This window comes from Myiozetetes cayanensis, unplaced genomic scaffold (genome assembly GCF_022539395.1).
Source record: "Myiozetetes cayanensis isolate MyiCay16 unplaced genomic scaffold, myiCay2020 scf35, whole genome shotgun sequence".
In the NCBI taxonomy this organism is placed as follows: Eukaryota; Metazoa; Chordata; class Aves; order Passeriformes; family Tyrannidae; genus Myiozetetes; species Myiozetetes cayanensis.
This window is the reverse complement of record NW_026087577.1, coordinates 766,709-781,387: the sequence shown is the minus strand read 5'-3', so window position 1 is coordinate 781,387 and position 14,679 is coordinate 766,709. Positions and strand designations below refer to the sequence as shown.

Below are 14,679 nucleotides of genomic sequence, written 5' to 3'. Positions count from 1 at the left end.
TTTTCTAATAGGTCTTTTGATCAGTCATCAGTGGCAAGGGCTCTCTGAAGACAAGGAGGAATGGGTACGTGCACTGTATGGAACTTGGCCACTGCCAAAGCAGAGCACCTGACACTGGGGAGCAACTGCAGTACACACAACATAGTCTGGGGCATCCAGCCCACCCACCTGCCCTCAAGGGTTCATCATGGGGGAGAAAATGAGCCAACAGATAATATTGAGAAATGATATTTAGAGCCTTAACTCTACGGAGAGTTGAGTTGGCTCCAGCCAAACCAGGGTGCCAGGAGGATACCCGTGATCAGCGGCAGTTTAGGAGGATCTGATACTCATAGGTTTTCTCCTGGGCTGTAAGAAGAGAACTTGCAAATCTGCTATCTGTATCACAAAATGAATGACACCCCCCACACAGGCAGAAGGTTCCTCTTAAACAAGCCCTCCCTTGTTCTCGGAGCTGACCTCAGTTTGCCTGAGAGAGGCACCTGTGTGAGGGGCAGCAGCCAAGCCCAACTCCACAGAAAACAAACAGCAAAAAAGACCCTCAAAACCGTGGCATGGACAGCAGCAAACAAAGTGGTCAGGACATTGCTGAGAAGTGTTTAGGGCTAGAGACAAAAAAACTATGTTACTCTGACAGAAAGGAACCACAGCTGACACACACCTGCCTTTCAACACAGGTCACTCAGCCCTGGTGGGGAAAGGTAAGTTCCTTCACACTCAGTGGTGTGAAAGCACCTACAGATGCCACTGCACTGTTGTCAAACTGCTTGGATTCAAAATGAACGGGAAGGAAATGACTTACTGCATTTCCCCCTCTATCCCTTCCAGCCCAGGGCCAAGCTCACAGTCTGTGCAAGCCCACGGGGAGCAGCGTCCAGCAGTCAGGTCACAGTCGTGCTTTGCACACTCCTGACTAGTCAGTCATTGTGGCTCTCCTCATCTTGACACACTGGATGCCTCACCTGCAAATATGAGCTAGGCCTCACCAGATTTACAGGCCCCAGTCCTACCGTGTCCGGATTGCCCTCCAGCAGCACATTGATGGCTCTGTTGACATCCCCATTGCAGTCATGCAGAGCAATCACACACTCGTCCTGGTTCTTGCCTGTGATGTCAATCAGCTGTGAAGAAGACAACACCACAGTCAACATGTTCCAAACTAAGATGGCACCAGAATCTCTATGGGTCTCTCAGGAGGCAAGTTGAATCCCAAACCAGAAATCCTTAAAAAAAAAAAAAAATTCAGGGCTTGGGATTCTCCCCAGCCTTCTCAGCTTAACTGTCCCTCAATGAGGAGTAACTGAGGGTGTGAATTTCTGAGATACCATTGTTTCACCGTGACCCAGCCTATAACCCCCTTTTCTCAGGACCACACTGTCACCTGTGGGAACAAACCCGAAATTCAGCAAGGCAAAAGGTGCTGTTCCTGCACTGGAGCAACCCCAAGCACAAACACAAGGTGGAGAGGAACGGATGGAGAGCAGAACTGAGGAGAAGGACTCAAGGGTGTGGGTTAACATGACCTGGCCACGTGCACTGGGAGCCCAGAAAGCCAGCTCTGTCCCAGGCTCATCCCCACAGTGTGGGTAGCACCTGAGGGGAGGATTCTGCCCCTCTGCTTTGCTCTGGTGAGACCCCCCTGCAGAGCTGCCTCCAGCTCTGGAGCCCCCCAGCACAGCAAGGACCTGGAGCTGCTGGAGCAGGTCCAGAGGAGGCCACAGAGACGCTCCAAGGGCTGGAGCCCCTCTGCTCTGGAGACAGCCTGGGAGAGCTGGGGGTGTTCACCTGGAGAAGGTCCAGGGAGACCTTGGAGCCCCTTCCAGTGCCTAAAGGGGCTCTAAGAGAGCTGGAGAGGGACTTTGGACAAGGGCCTGGAATGACAGGACAAGGGGAAATGGTTTCCCACTGCCAGAGAACAGAGGTAGGTTGGATATTGGGAAGGAATTCTTCCCTGTGAGGGTGGTGAGGCCCTGGCACAGGTTGCCCAGAGAAGCTGTGGCTGCCCCTGGAATCCCTGGAAGTGTCCAAGGCCAGGTTGGATTGGGTTTGAAGCAACCTAGTCTAATGGAAGGTGTCCCTATGGTATGAAGGTAGAACTGGATAATCTTTAAGGTCCCTTCTGACCCAAACCATTCCATGATATAGCTCAATGAAGCCAGTCCAAGGAGATTCAGGGAGCAGACAGACATGTCCCTCCCATCCCCCCAGCATTCACAGTCCTCCCAATATTGAGCTTGCCTCCCTGTCAGGGTTCATTTTCACTTCCCACACTCACTTGTTTCACCTTCTCCTCAAAGTCAGCATCATTGTGGTCCGAAATCATCTGTGCAAGTCGAATCTGTTCCGCAGTGGCCTAAAGAAATCAGATGGAGAGAGAGAGCATGGTCAGAGCAGCCCATTTCCAAACTGTCCTCCAAAGGCCATTCCACTTCCCTAAGCTCTGGAAAGGAATCAGCATGGTAAAGAGAAGGTGCAAACAAGGGTCAGAAAAGGACAAATCCAGGGGGAAAGCGACATGAAAAAGGAACAAAGGGAGTCTGAAAGAAAGGGCTGCACTGCTGGTTGGCCTTATGACACCTGAACCACTTCTGTTTTGGGGCAAACCTTACCACCAAGACCCACTGCGGGCAGCTCCTCAACCACTTGCATTCAGTAAAGCGAGAAGGGAATGGTCAGATGGAAACAAAACCAAACCTGAGCGCCGGGTCCCACTCAGAGACACCGCCACAGAAACACCAGCATCAGTGGCTGCCCAGTTAACCTGGCTCTGGGAGTCCTGAGGCGAACCAGCCATCAGCACCAGCCCAAGCAGGAGAGCCAGGTCTCCACCTCCAAGCTACCTGGTTACCATGGATACTGCCCTTACCTGCGGCCGCTGCTTGTGCTGCGTCTGGCTCTGTGTCTGTGTCTGCTCCCAGTTCCCCCGGGTTCGGTTAGTGCCCACCGATGTCATCATTTACAGTATATACAAATAACAGTATTTACAAGGTAGAACTCTGTGGTGGGTCAGGGGAGAAGAGAGAACAGACTGTTAGAAACCAAAACCAAAAGGCAGCACCAGGACTGAACAATTATATGGGCAACACAGTCAGAACACCCGTCCCGGGTCCCCACCCTCCCCACCACTTCCCTAAAACCACGGCAGGCCAGGCTGCCATCACCGTGTGCTCCCAGCACAAAACAGCCACTTGCACTTCTTGAGGTTTCCCTGCCAATTCTACGGCAGAGTGTTCCAAATGAAACATTTCCTGCATCCAGGTGGGAGCAATCGGGCCTCAGGAGCAGGAATAGAATCATAGAGTCAAGAGTGGTTTGGGTTGAAAGGCACCTTAAAGCTCATCCAGTCCCACCCTCCTGCCACAGGCAGGGACACCTTCCACTAGCCCAGGTTGCTCCAAGCCCCGTCCAGCCTGCCCTCAGACACTTCCAGGGATGGGGCAGCCACAGCTTCTCTGGGCAACCTGTGCCAGGGCCTGCCCACCCACTGTAAAAAACCCTCTTCCTTTGCTAACCTAGATCAACCCTCCTTCAGTTTGAAGTCGTTCCCTGGACTTGGGACAAAGGGTTTAACGAGTTGCTGTTGAAACACATGTGTGAATGGGCATGGCTTTGCCACGAGCTCATGTTGAGGTTGTGGCCATCAAACGGAGCAGGAGTGCTTGAAGAAAGCACCAAAGAAAATTCACTTGGAGAACAGAGCATCTCAGAGCCTCAGACACATCAACCACTTCCCCTTCTCCTTTCTTGCCTTCAAAGCACAGCAGGGAAAGCAAAAGCACTCCAAGAATAAGTGGTGCTACAGGTCTATGGAATTATTTTTTTTTAAAAGAAAACCCACCCTTGCAGAACTGCCTATTTTTGCATACTTCAGTTATTCCCCAAAACTGGAAATATTAAGTTTGCTTGTTCTGAGTATTCTGGATTAAAAACATACCCAAAAAGTGAACTAGATGTCAGCAAGGAACAGCCAGTAACATCATTAGATAACTGCTTGAGGCAAAAAATCCCAGGAAGAGTTCAGGCCAACAGCATCCAAAGCAAGTGGAGTTTTCTAACCTCACCCTGGGCCTCAGGGCAGAGCCCAAGCTGGGGGTTAGGGGAGGTGGTTTAGAAGGGGATTGGCATTGAGTCTTTTACCCTGCCTAGAGCCTTCCAGGCACAAGGGATGCCAGAGACATCCCACGGCATTTGGCAGGACTCACAACTTCCAAGCCCCCAAAATCTCAATAATTGCAGAACCCACAGTTTTGTATTTCAATACCAAGAGCGAGAAGCCTTCCCCCAAAGCAGCAGGGCCTGCTCCAGGCGCCTGGGACAGGGGAAGGAGCCATGGATGGAGCGTGACAGCAGGGAGGAAAGCTGAGCGGGACAATCCGTCCTGTGCACGCGGGCAGGGCAGCACAGGGAGAGACCCCGTGTGCCAGGCAGGGAGGCTCAGCAGCAGCATTAGCAAACAGCCCAGGAAACACTGGGGAATCTCCTGCGGAAGTCTACAAATACCCAACTGAGTGAGAAATGGTTCCTGAGAGCAGGGAGACCCCACTATTGCCTTGCACTGGACGCATACCCACCGTGCCTGCTCCCACCTGTGCCCAGCCTTTCTCCATAGGCAAGATTTTGGGCCATTGCTCCCACAGTTCCCCACAAAACCCCTGAAGTCCCCCCTTTGTGGTCACCCACACCTTATGGCAACCTAATAAGACAGTTTTCCTACTACACAGTGCCAAGGTCTCTTATCAGGAAATGATCCAAGCAACCTGTGCGGCCACCAGGAGACCCCAAGGTGTGGGGGAAGAGCACCCCGAGGGGGAAGCAGACAGCCCCCAGCCACCCCCTCCTCACAGGCTTCTTCCCCACATTATTTATTTTTGCTCACCACTGCTATGTCTCCTCCAGCTTCAAGTTCCACGCACAGTTTGTCACATTAAACCAACCTGGCAGCAGAACCGCGGGCCCAGAGGGAAGCATGTCCACAGGAACCCAACCTGCAGCTCCCCTGGGCCACAGCTCCAGCAGGCCGAGTTCAAACCTTGTGCAGCACCCAGGCATTTTGTTCAGCAGCCGCCACGCTCTGCTCTGCCCAGCTGCCATCACTGCCACCAGTAACGCCAGCGTTTGGGTCCTCTAACGTGCAAAAAACCCAGAAGAAAAACATCTACGACAGAAACCTCAGCCAGGCCCTGACCCTGCCGAGGCTGCCGGGTGAGGGAGTGCCCCCACACAGACCCCACAGCTGCCTCGAGGAAAGAGAACTTGGCTCTGGTAACTTATTCCTCAGTGGGGGAACCTGAGCCTGGCTTAAGGGCAGCACTGACTCACAGAACATGGTTATCCCAACGCCTGCACAGAGAGTTCCCAGTTTGGAGCTGTCCTCACCAAAAGCAAAAGCCAGTCCACACCAGAGCACTGGCTCTTAAAGGGGGTAGCTACAGGTCAACGGGGCTCAGGGAAAACAAAACTACAGGCCACAACACCCTCTACTCAAAGACACTGCATCAAACGTGACATGCTGGGCCATTACCCCTTTTCCTTCTCAGACCGCACCATTGCCCGCCTGTCAGGTCTAGGGAGGGGAGTCTCAGCTACACAAGCGAAGTGTGGAGTCTCCAGAAGAAGAGGGGATACAAAAATGTAACAAACTGTTCATTTTATTAGAAACATCAGGTAAGTTACAGTTTCAGAACCGGGATCTGCGGGTGCCATGGCTGCGCCAGATCTGCTGGCTGCCGCTGGGCGAGTCCTGGCACATCCCAGCCTCAGTTTCCCTTATCTGTTAAATACAGAAAAATTGGTATTTCCAGCCCATTCCAACAACGCTTAATTAACAAGTTCAGAAGGCTCTGAAGCTCCAAAGAAAAGGACCATAGAGAACAAATAGCATTTCGAAAGATTTCCCCACACTGTGAGGCAGAACAAGCACCCAAAAGGTTATCGGTGTGAGAGTTTTTTTTCCCCGGAGCAAAGACATGGCAGCTGCAGAGCGAGTCACCCCGCGCGTGCACAGCACGAACTTTTGGGGAGATGCCCCGGGATACGCCATCAAAGACCCCGTGGTGGTACCGATGGGCAGCGCTTTACCGGGGAGACCCTCCGGTCGGAGGGCGCAGGCAGAGCACCCCGACCGGGATGGAGGGACCTGGAGAGGGGGGGGGCCGAGCTCGCGGGCCGGGGCTCCCCCAGGACCCCCGGACCGGTGTCGCCCGGGGATTTCCCGTGGGCCGCGGGACCCACCTCGGCCACGGCCCCCGGGGCGCCACCGAGGAGCGGTGCCGGCAGCGGGCCCGGCGGCCCGCGAGGAGCCCGGCGGGGCGGGAGCGCGGCTCCCATTGTTACCGCCGGCAGCGGCGGGGCCGGGCGGGCCGCGGGAGCGCGGCAGAGCCCGGAGCCGCCCGACCCCGCGGCTCACAACGGGGGCCGAGCGGCCGGAGCGAACCGGAGGGCGCCGGCGGGGCCCGGGCGGGAGCCCCCGCGGCGGCGCCAGGCCGGGCCCGCACCAGGGAGGCGGGCGAGTTCGGGCCGCTTCCGCCCTCATGGCCGCGGCCGCCATTTCACCCCCCCCTCCCCCGCGCCGCCCGCCCGCACCCGGCCCGCCCGCCCGCCTCACCTGCGGCGGCCGCGTGCGATACGCCAGCCCCGGCCGCGGCCCGGCCCACTAGGCCGCGCGGGGCCCAGCGGCGGCGCCGGGGCGCGGGGCCGCCCCCGGGGCGCGGCGGGGCCGGGCGGGCCGCGGGGCGGCGGTGGCGGCGGAGGGGCCGGGCGGGCCGTGGCGGCGGTGGTGGTGAGGGCGCAGCCCCGCGGGAGGGGGCGGGTTCGGGGGCCGCGCGGTACCGGAGCCGCCGCCGCCGCAACTTTACCTGGGTCCGCCCGCACTGATAACTCCCCCGGCCCCGCCCCCGGCACGTGACCGCGCGGGGAGGGGCCGCGCGCGCTGCGCTGGCGCCGCGCGGGGCACACGTGACCGCGGCTCCCTCCTGGCCCCGCCCCCTCGCCCGGGTCACGTGGCGCGGGGCGCTGGGGGGGGCTGGCGGTCGCCATGTTGTGCGGCCCCTGCGCGGGCCGGGCATGGCGGGGGCCGGCAGCAACTGGCTCTCGGGGGTCAACGTCGTGCTGGTCATGGCCTACGGCAGCCTGGTGAGGGCCGGTGGGGCGGGCCGGGGCCGGCGCGGGGCTGGCGTGTCCGTGCGGGGCGGCCCGGGCGTGTCTGCGGAGCCGGGCCGTGCGGCCCCGGTGAGGCCGCTCCCGGCGCGTCCGCGGCGCTCCCGTGGAGTCCGTGACGCGCCCGTGAGGGAGGTCCCGAGTTGTTCGTGGGGAACCCCCCGGAGCCTGGCTCGGGGTCCTCAGGGGCCTGGGCTGGACCGCCCGTGGGCTCCTGGCGTCGGTAGGGCGGGGGGAGGTTGGGGGTGTGTGGGGGCCCGGCCGGGTGTCCGTGAGGCTCCCGGGGCACTGAAGCGGGACCCTCGCGCTCGCTGGCGTTGGAGGGCTGAGAAGAGGGAATCGGTGGGGATGTGCTGTCTGTGAGACCCCCGCCCCGTGCCTGACCCCCCGCCCCGCTGCGGCTCCGCAGGTGTTCGTGCTGCTGTTCATCTTCGTGAAGCGACAGATCATGCGCTTCGCCATGAAGTCCCGCCGCGGCCCCCACGTGCCCGTGGGACAGCACGCGCCCAAGGTGGGTCCCTCCATCCCCTGCCCCCTGAGGGACGGGCAGGGTCTGCTCCAGCGGCAGAGCCGCCACCGCCGAGGAGCAGCGGGGAGGGAGTAGTTTGTGTAAGGCCCGTTCTCATCACTGTGGTCCCACCGACTAAGGGAATGTGTCGGGGTTTTTTTCTTGTTGTGCAGGATTTAAAGGAGGAGATCGACATTCGGCTGTCAAGGGTGCAGGACATCAAGTACGAGCCACGGCTGCTGGCTGAGGATGATGGCCGGCTCCTGCAGCTGGAGACAACAGGTACTGCCCTGCAGTTGTTGTTCCCCCAGGGCCAAGTTGCATCTTTGGCTGTTCGTGTTGGTGTCCTGTCACACAGGATGGTGTCTCTGCTCCTGTTTTCCCTTTCCCCCCCTCCCTCCAAGCTCCAGCAGAGCTTTCAGTTTGTTCTTTCCCCTTTCCCAGGCTGCTGTAACTACCTGTACAGGATGAAGGCGCTGGATGCAATCAGGACATCAGGTAAGGGAGCTCGGAGCAGGAGGGTGCAGAGAAACCCTGAGTGGAGGAGATGAGGGTGCCAGCAGCCCTGTGGGGAGGCTGCAGTTTCTCGTTAGGGAGTAGCAGTCACTTCTCCCACCCAGAGCTAGTGGCCCAAGGTCAGCCTGCCCTGTGCTCTGGGGCATCCACCAAACAGGGGCAGCAGGCGTGGAGGGAAGTTTATCCATCCAGCAGCTCCTGACTGTGGGGGTGAACCCAAACATTTCCACCCGTGCTTCAGCCAGCTGTGCCGTGGCCTTTTTACAGAAATCCCGTTTCAAGCAGAGGGCCGGTACCCAAAGTCTTTAATAGGGAAGAACTTCTATGCCTACCTGCTGGAACTGCGGAATTCCAGTGCCTCCTTCAAAGGCATCCGCAAAGCCTTGATCGACACCTTGCTGGATGGGTACGAGAGTGCCCGCTACGGCACCGGGGTGAGTGCTGGTGTGGCATTGCTGGCCCTGCAGGGTGTCCCTGTGCTCCCACCTGGCTGCATCCCCTGTTCCTGTGGCCTGGCATCATCCTTTTCTTCCTATGCTCCAGCCTGGCTGCATCCCCTCGGCGGTGTGGGGCTGCTCCTGTGCTCCGGGCTGGCTGCTGGAGCTCAGGTCACGCTGTAACTTCCCCTGGGTTTTCCATGGTCTTCTCTGTTTTTGTCCAGGTCTTTGGGAAAGCAGAATATCTGAAGTACCAGGAAGCTCTGAACGAGCTGGCGAACATGTAAGTGCTCGGTGGTTGGGTCCTGGGCCATAGCAGACCCATGGGGGAGTTGTGAACAGAGACAGGTTTGGGGGCACATCCAGTGTCTGAGACAGGGGCTGTTTGTGCCCATCCATGCCCTGGGTTCACTCCCTCCTTGCAACCTGCCAGTTAATGCAATTTTGGGTTAGTTCCATGTCCGTGCTCCAGTCCACATTCCTGCTTGTCCCTGGCACTTTGAGCCAGGGCTTTGTGCAGGACCACTGGCCTTAGATTTGAAGAGCTCAGTGAGCACCGTCACCCCGAGGGCAGAGCTGCCCCATGTCGGACAGACGGACGCGCGGCTGAGCGGCTGCTCTGGGGGGTGGCAGCGGTGACGGTGCCTCTTCTCTGCCCGCAGCACCAAGGCCCGGGGGGGCAGCAGCCAGCGGCAGCACCAGTCAGCAGCAAAGGACCTCACCCTGTCCCCTGAAGTCTCCAACCCCGCCACCATCCAGGTCACCTACCTGCCTTCCAGTCAGAAGAGCAAACGTGCCAAACACTTCCTGGAGCTGAAGAGCTTCAAGGACAACTACAACACTCTGGAGAGCACCCTGTGAGCGCGTGGGGCCTGGTGCAGTGGCTGTGCAGGTGGCACTGGGAGGAAGCAGCTGCGCTCTCAGATCTGCCCCTCACACCACATCGGAGGTCATCACACAGCAGGGGCTCTGTTCCAGCTGCTGGAACTCGGCCCTCGCCAGAAGCCCATTCCAGAGCAGTGTACCTGCCTGCTGAGCACAAGGAGATTGGCCCCACAGCCTCCTCTGCCACAGGCTTGTGACACTCCAGGCTTTGAGTCCTGCACCGTCTTGGACTCTGTGAATAAACTGATTAGCTTGATCTTATTTATAAAGACACGGATCCCAGCCAGCACTCCCCTCTGCCCGTCCTTCCCTGCAGCGGCTGGTGGGAACTGACATCTGTCCATTCTGTCTGTGGGGGTCTTGGGCTCTGGAGCCACCTGTGTGTGTCCTTTCTCAAGGGTGAACAATTCTCCCCATGTCCCCGTTGTTCCTGCTGTCAGCCCTGTGTGCCCAGCCGGGGTGTAAATAGTTTGGTGCCCGCTCTCAGCACTGCAGCCAAGCTGCTGCTTCGGGCTGCAGTTTCTACTCCTACTGCAACTGGGCATTTGGGAACGTCTCGAAAGGACAAACCAGCGTCAAGTGTCCCGTCTGTCCTGCCAAGGGGGTGTTTGCTCCCGCTCTCACCAGCGCCTCGTGTGCCAGCAGCTGCCCACCCTCCAGGGCCGAGAGCTTGCAGCCCCCACCTTGAGTCTGCGTCTGCCAGGCCAAGGGCAGCGCCAGCAGCTCACCCGTCACCGTGGCACGGGCGGCACAGCGTGGAGGGCACAGACCTCACACAGGCCTCGGCACTTTTTAATTACTGTTTAATAAAATGACAGTTTAGCCTGAGCAGGATGCGTGCCACCAGCCTCTGACTGCAGGAGGCCATCCCTGCTGGAGCCAGGGCTATGTCCCTCCAAGGTGCTGCTACAAACGTAGCCACGATGCTGTTAATGGTGGCCAGGATGCTGCCATTACTGCTGTGGTAGTTGGGATGCTGTTACAGTAACCGGGATGCTATTATGGTAACCAGGATGACACTATTCCAGTAACTGGAACGCTGGAACAGGCTGCCGTTACTGCCATGGTATCCAGTGGGTGTGGCCCGTGGAGAGGGCAGTTGCAGGGTCCCCGTGGCACCGGTCATGGCAGTGCCCAACAGCCAGAGCTGCTGCTGCCTGCAGGGGGAGAAGGTTGGACAGGGCAGGGGCTGGGAAGGTGGGAGCTGTCCTTGGGCTCCCGGGAGCAGGTGGGGACAGTGGGTTACAGTGTGGCTTGGTGCAGGTTAAACCCTAGACCTTCCAAATGTGCTCTTTGGTTGCAGGTCCAGGAGAAGGGGAGTGCTCGTACAGGGCTGCTGGAGAGGTAGAGCTGGGAAGGAGCATTGGGGGCCAAATCCCCCATTGCTGGGGGTCCATGGGTGACAGGGGGGACGTCCTTGGCCTGCCTACTCTCTGTCTCCACAGCTGTGGGCAGGGGCCCAGGGAGCACCCCCGGTGCTGGGCCTCAAGCCATGGGGTGCTGCAGTGGATCACGGAGCCGCGGCTGAAGCGGCACGTGGAGCTGGAGCTGCACCTTGCGGGCAGGGAGCTGGCAGCAGTGAGGCCTGGCGTTGGTTGGGGTGCAGCTGGGGCCTTCCAGGCCTGTGCTGCTGTGGATGGTTGGGATGGTCCCCTCGTCCTGCTCCACCACGTTCTGGGGGCGGTGTCCCCCAGCACTGGTGAGCCAGGGCAATGTGGAGGTTCAGCACAGCCCCTGTGCCCAGCAGATCCGCCAAGATGCCCTGTACCAGCTCGTCCAGCATGACCAGCAGCAGCAACAGCAGGAGCTGAGCCGGCTGGGGAAAGCCTTCTACGTAGAGCGGCTCTGAGAGCACTCGGCCCAGCGTGGTACCGACCTGGCATCACCTGGCTTCTGGCTGGGAATAAAACATGTTGAGCAAGACAGGGGCTGTGTCTGCTGCGTGTGGGGCATGGGACAGCCTGGGGCAGTGGTGGGGGGAAGATGCAGCTCAGCACAGTTCCTGTGGCCGGGATCCAGACACGTCGCCCGCAACCCTCCTCGTTCGGCGTCCTGCACACTTGGTCCCGTCCTGGCTGTGCCAGGAGATGGCAGCACGGCCAGCGTGCCTTTCCAGCCCCAGTGCTCCGCGCTGGCTCCCACTCCTAGCACAGGTCCTGCCGTTCTGAGTCATGTGCCACGGTGCTCCTGGCCATGTGGCACAGCCCTGCAGCAGCAGGGAAAGGAGCCTGGCTGGGCTGGGTGTGATGCTCCCTGTCCCCACTTGCCATCCAGGCACCCCCAAATCCCTGTCTGCTCCCCAGCCAGGGGGGACCTGTCCCTGGTCTCCTGTGCCTGCTGCCTGTGCCCGACCTTGGTGTCTCCCAGCCCCAGGGCCCATCAGTGCCTGCCCTGGCTCTGCTTATTGACAGGGCTGGGGGCTGCCAGCCCAGCACCCCCCACCCACAACCCTTCATTAGCTCAGCTGTCAGGCTGCATCACATCAGCCGCTGCCGCACGCGCGCCCCCGGCTCTGGCACCGCTGCCGCCACGTGTGTCCCTGCTGTCCCCACTGCCACCTCACCGTGCGGCCACCCCGTGGGGCCAGAGCCCCTGACTCCCCAGCCCAGGCTGTGCCCCTGTCCTCCCTGTGGCACTCAGGGGTCTGGCTGCCCCACATCCTGGCCCACTGGTCACCCAACACTTGGGCCCCCACAGAGCCCCCAGCGTCATTCCTGAGGTTGGTGCATTCTACTGCAGCAAAGCATCACTGTGGTGTGGGGACACACGTTCCCCCAGCACCCCAAGATACCCCGTGTGCCCTTGTGGCTGGATGTCACCCCACCCAGGTCCCAGCGGCCACCCCAGTGTGGGACAGGGTGCTGCCTCTGTCACACAGCGTGAGAGGGGCCACATCCCCAACACGGATGGGGTGGGGTGACAGCCCCTCCAGCTGCCCCATGGAGGAGACGATCCTGTGGGTCCCAGCAGCTCTCCCAAAGCAAGGGGATGTGGGGCACAGCCCCCCTGTGCTGATGGGGCCCGTCCTTGGGCAGGGTCACGCACAGCCCCTCGGTGTCACAGGGCCCGCAGGCCAGGGCTGGCCCCCTGGTATCGACAGCCTTGCTAATGACGGGGAGTGTGACCGGGGGCAGGAGCAGGCGGCGCGGGGACATCGACCGCATCGACCGGCACCGCTCGGCTGCAAGGGCGCGGGGGTCTGCGGAGGGGGCAGGGGGACGTCAATGGGTGGTAATTAATGGGAACGAGGCCACGTGTGCAGGGCCAGGGCGCTCGCTGGCTGCGTCCCCCCGCCGGCTGCAGCCCAGTGCCGTTATAAACAGCGGCCAGGCGACCCCCGAGCCAGAGCACCGCGGAGCCCCCCAAGCCAGCCCAGGTAAGACGGTGATGGATGTGGGGTTTCCCCTGGCCCTGGGTGGGACAGCGTGGCCTTCCATGGCGTGCTGCACCGTGCCAGTCCATGGCATGGCTTGCTCTGACGTGCCATGCCGGGAGACGGTGCCTGCACTGTCCTGCTTCGGTTTCGTCCCAGCCGCAGGACACCTCCTGCTCTGGCCGTGCATCCCGAGCTGCCCAGTGCAGGTGCACTTGCCCAGTGCCGGTGCACTTACCCAGTGCCGGTGCACTTACCCAGTGCCGGTGCACTTGCCCGGCAGGCTCCAGGCACTGTGGTGAGGCCAAGTGCTGCCTCTGCAATGCCCCAGGGGTGATGCCTGGATATCACATCCCCCCAGCCCTCCTTTCCTTCTCTCTTTCTCTTGCAGGCAGCTGAGCTGTGGTTCCTGCCACCTCCGTCTGCCCCTGCCTCTGTCTGATATGTTTGATATTAGGTTGTTTTATTAGAAAACCAACTAAATATCAAACATATTCTTACAGCGCCAGGGATGCCCAGCGCTGACTTGGCCAGATGCTGCCTGTGCCGTGCCCTGCACTGAGGGGTCCCTCTGCACCTCAACCTGCAGCCCTTTCAGTGCCGCAATAAAACCTGTCTGCCCGTCTCCATGGGGCTTGAGAGGGGGAGGCCAGAGCTGTCCTGGGGACTGGCGGAGGTTTGGGATGGCAGTGGGGTCAGCACTTGCCACCTGTCCCCTCGCTCATGCTGGGGATGATGACAATACAAAGGCCCGTGGCCCCGTGCCCACTGCTGGCTCTGCTGCCCCAGCTCAGGGGGTTATTTATGGAGGTGCAGCCACTGCTTGGGGCCCTTGGTGGATGGGCACTGTTCCTCCAGCACCCTGCCCAGGGTGCTACGAGCTGCCACCAGGTCTCTGTCCCTGAGGTCCCTGGGTGCTGACCCTCCTAGCCCCCAGAATCTGTCCTTGGGTGGGAACAATGAGTCTCTTCCACAGGAGATCCTACCCCAGCTTATGGGACCTCGGGGCTGGCACGAGGAGGCCGTGAATCCCCTGGCTGTGGGTGGAGTGCTGCTGCTTGCCCTGAGAATTCCTCCCTGTGCCTCGGGAATCTGCTCCTCCAGCTGCCAACAGCATCCTCCACCTCAACACCAAGCACCAGCATGGCTGGAACTGGGCTCAGGGCTCAGCAGGCTCCTGGGGGGTTCTGGCCCTGGTGCCAGGCTCACTTTGTCCCACTGCTCCCTGCAAAGCCAAACACTCTGGGCCAGGGGCTGCTGCCAAACCCCTGCTCCCAAAATAGCACCAGGCTGAGCTCGCCCTTTTCCATGCCACCCCCAGGCAGGGGGAAACGTCAGCCCAGGGCCACCAAATACCCTAAGCCCCTGGTGGAGGGCAAACATGGCAGGGTAAGACTTTGTGCTGGTGCTGCATGGACCCAGCTCAACATCCTGAGGGAGCGCTGGGTGGGAGCACAGTGTCCTCGTGGCACCAGCCAGGGTGTCCTGTTGCATGGGGGGCAGAGGGGCAGCTGGGACAATACAGGACCCCCTGCTCGCAGACCTGCCACTGCTTTTTATAACACTCCAGCTGTCCTCATCAGCCCAAATAAGGCCGTGGCCACCCGGACCCCCTGGGGCGGACAATGGGTCCCGAGCACAGACTTTTTGGGAAGGTGGGGAGGCGGCTCGGCCCAAGAAAGGCAAAGCCCTCAGGCTGGGTAGAGCTGATAAACAGGCAGCGGAGCACAGGCAGCACAAGTGCCCTGCCCACCCCTTGCCAGTCCCGTATCCAGCCACCCACTGCCGCCCGTGTCCCAGCGAGG

At 60.1% G+C, this 14,679-nt stretch overlaps 2 protein-coding genes across 4 annotated transcripts in view; one reads left to right on the top strand and one right to left on the bottom strand.

Annotated features, from left to right (window-relative positions):
- UBAP2L (ubiquitin associated protein 2 like) overlaps positions 1 to 6,938 on the bottom strand; it is a 29,517-nt gene extending 22,579 nt beyond the window's left edge. Inside the window, exons 1-4 of one of the 3 annotated variants that reach the window (XM_050327824.1) lie at positions 6,855 to 6,938; positions 2,867 to 2,996; positions 2,276 to 2,353; positions 1,011 to 1,121 (exon numbers count right to left, since the gene is read on the bottom strand). In XM_050327824.1, the coding sequence (XP_050183781.1) occupies positions 1,011 to 1,121; positions 2,276 to 2,353; positions 2,867 to 2,956 (279 nt within the window). In that variant the 5' untranslated portion in view covers positions 2,957 to 2,996; positions 6,855 to 6,938. Of the gene's footprint in view, positions 1 to 1,010; positions 1,122 to 2,275; positions 2,354 to 2,866; positions 6,242 to 6,854 lie in introns of those variants that run through there. The other 2 variants (XM_050327823.1, XM_050327825.1) reach the window with 2 other exon arrangements.
- A 56-nt stretch (positions 6,939 to 6,994) lies between these two features.
- Positions 6,995 to 9,622, top strand: CUNH1orf43 (chromosome unknown C1orf43 homolog). Its single transcript, XM_050328020.1, has 7 exons — positions 6,995 to 7,131; positions 7,565 to 7,666; positions 7,837 to 7,945; positions 8,108 to 8,161; positions 8,447 to 8,613; positions 8,841 to 8,899; positions 9,279 to 9,622. Exons 1-7 carry the CDS (start codon positions 7,063 to 7,065, stop codon positions 9,475 to 9,477), a joined length of 759 nt encoding a protein of 252 aa, XP_050183977.1. The 5' UTR covers positions 6,995 to 7,062; the 3' UTR covers positions 9,478 to 9,622.
- Positions 9,623 to 14,679: the final 5,057 nt, after the last annotated feature.

Excerpts from the sequence above, each read along its gene's own strand:
- CUNH1orf43 (XM_050328020.1), top strand. The coding sequence starts at position 7,063 with ATGGCGGGGGCCGGCAGCAACTGGCTCTCGGGGGTCAACGTCGTGCTG. Across the intron at positions 7,132-7,564 it reads TCATGGCCTACGGCAGCCTG|GTGTTCGTGCTGCTGTTCAT; the intron begins GTGAGGGCCGGT and ends GCGGCTCCGCAG. Across the intron at positions 8,900-9,278 it reads CTGAACGAGCTGGCGAACAT|CACCAAGGCCCGGGGGGGCA; the intron begins GTAAGTGCTCGG and ends CTCTGCCCGCAG.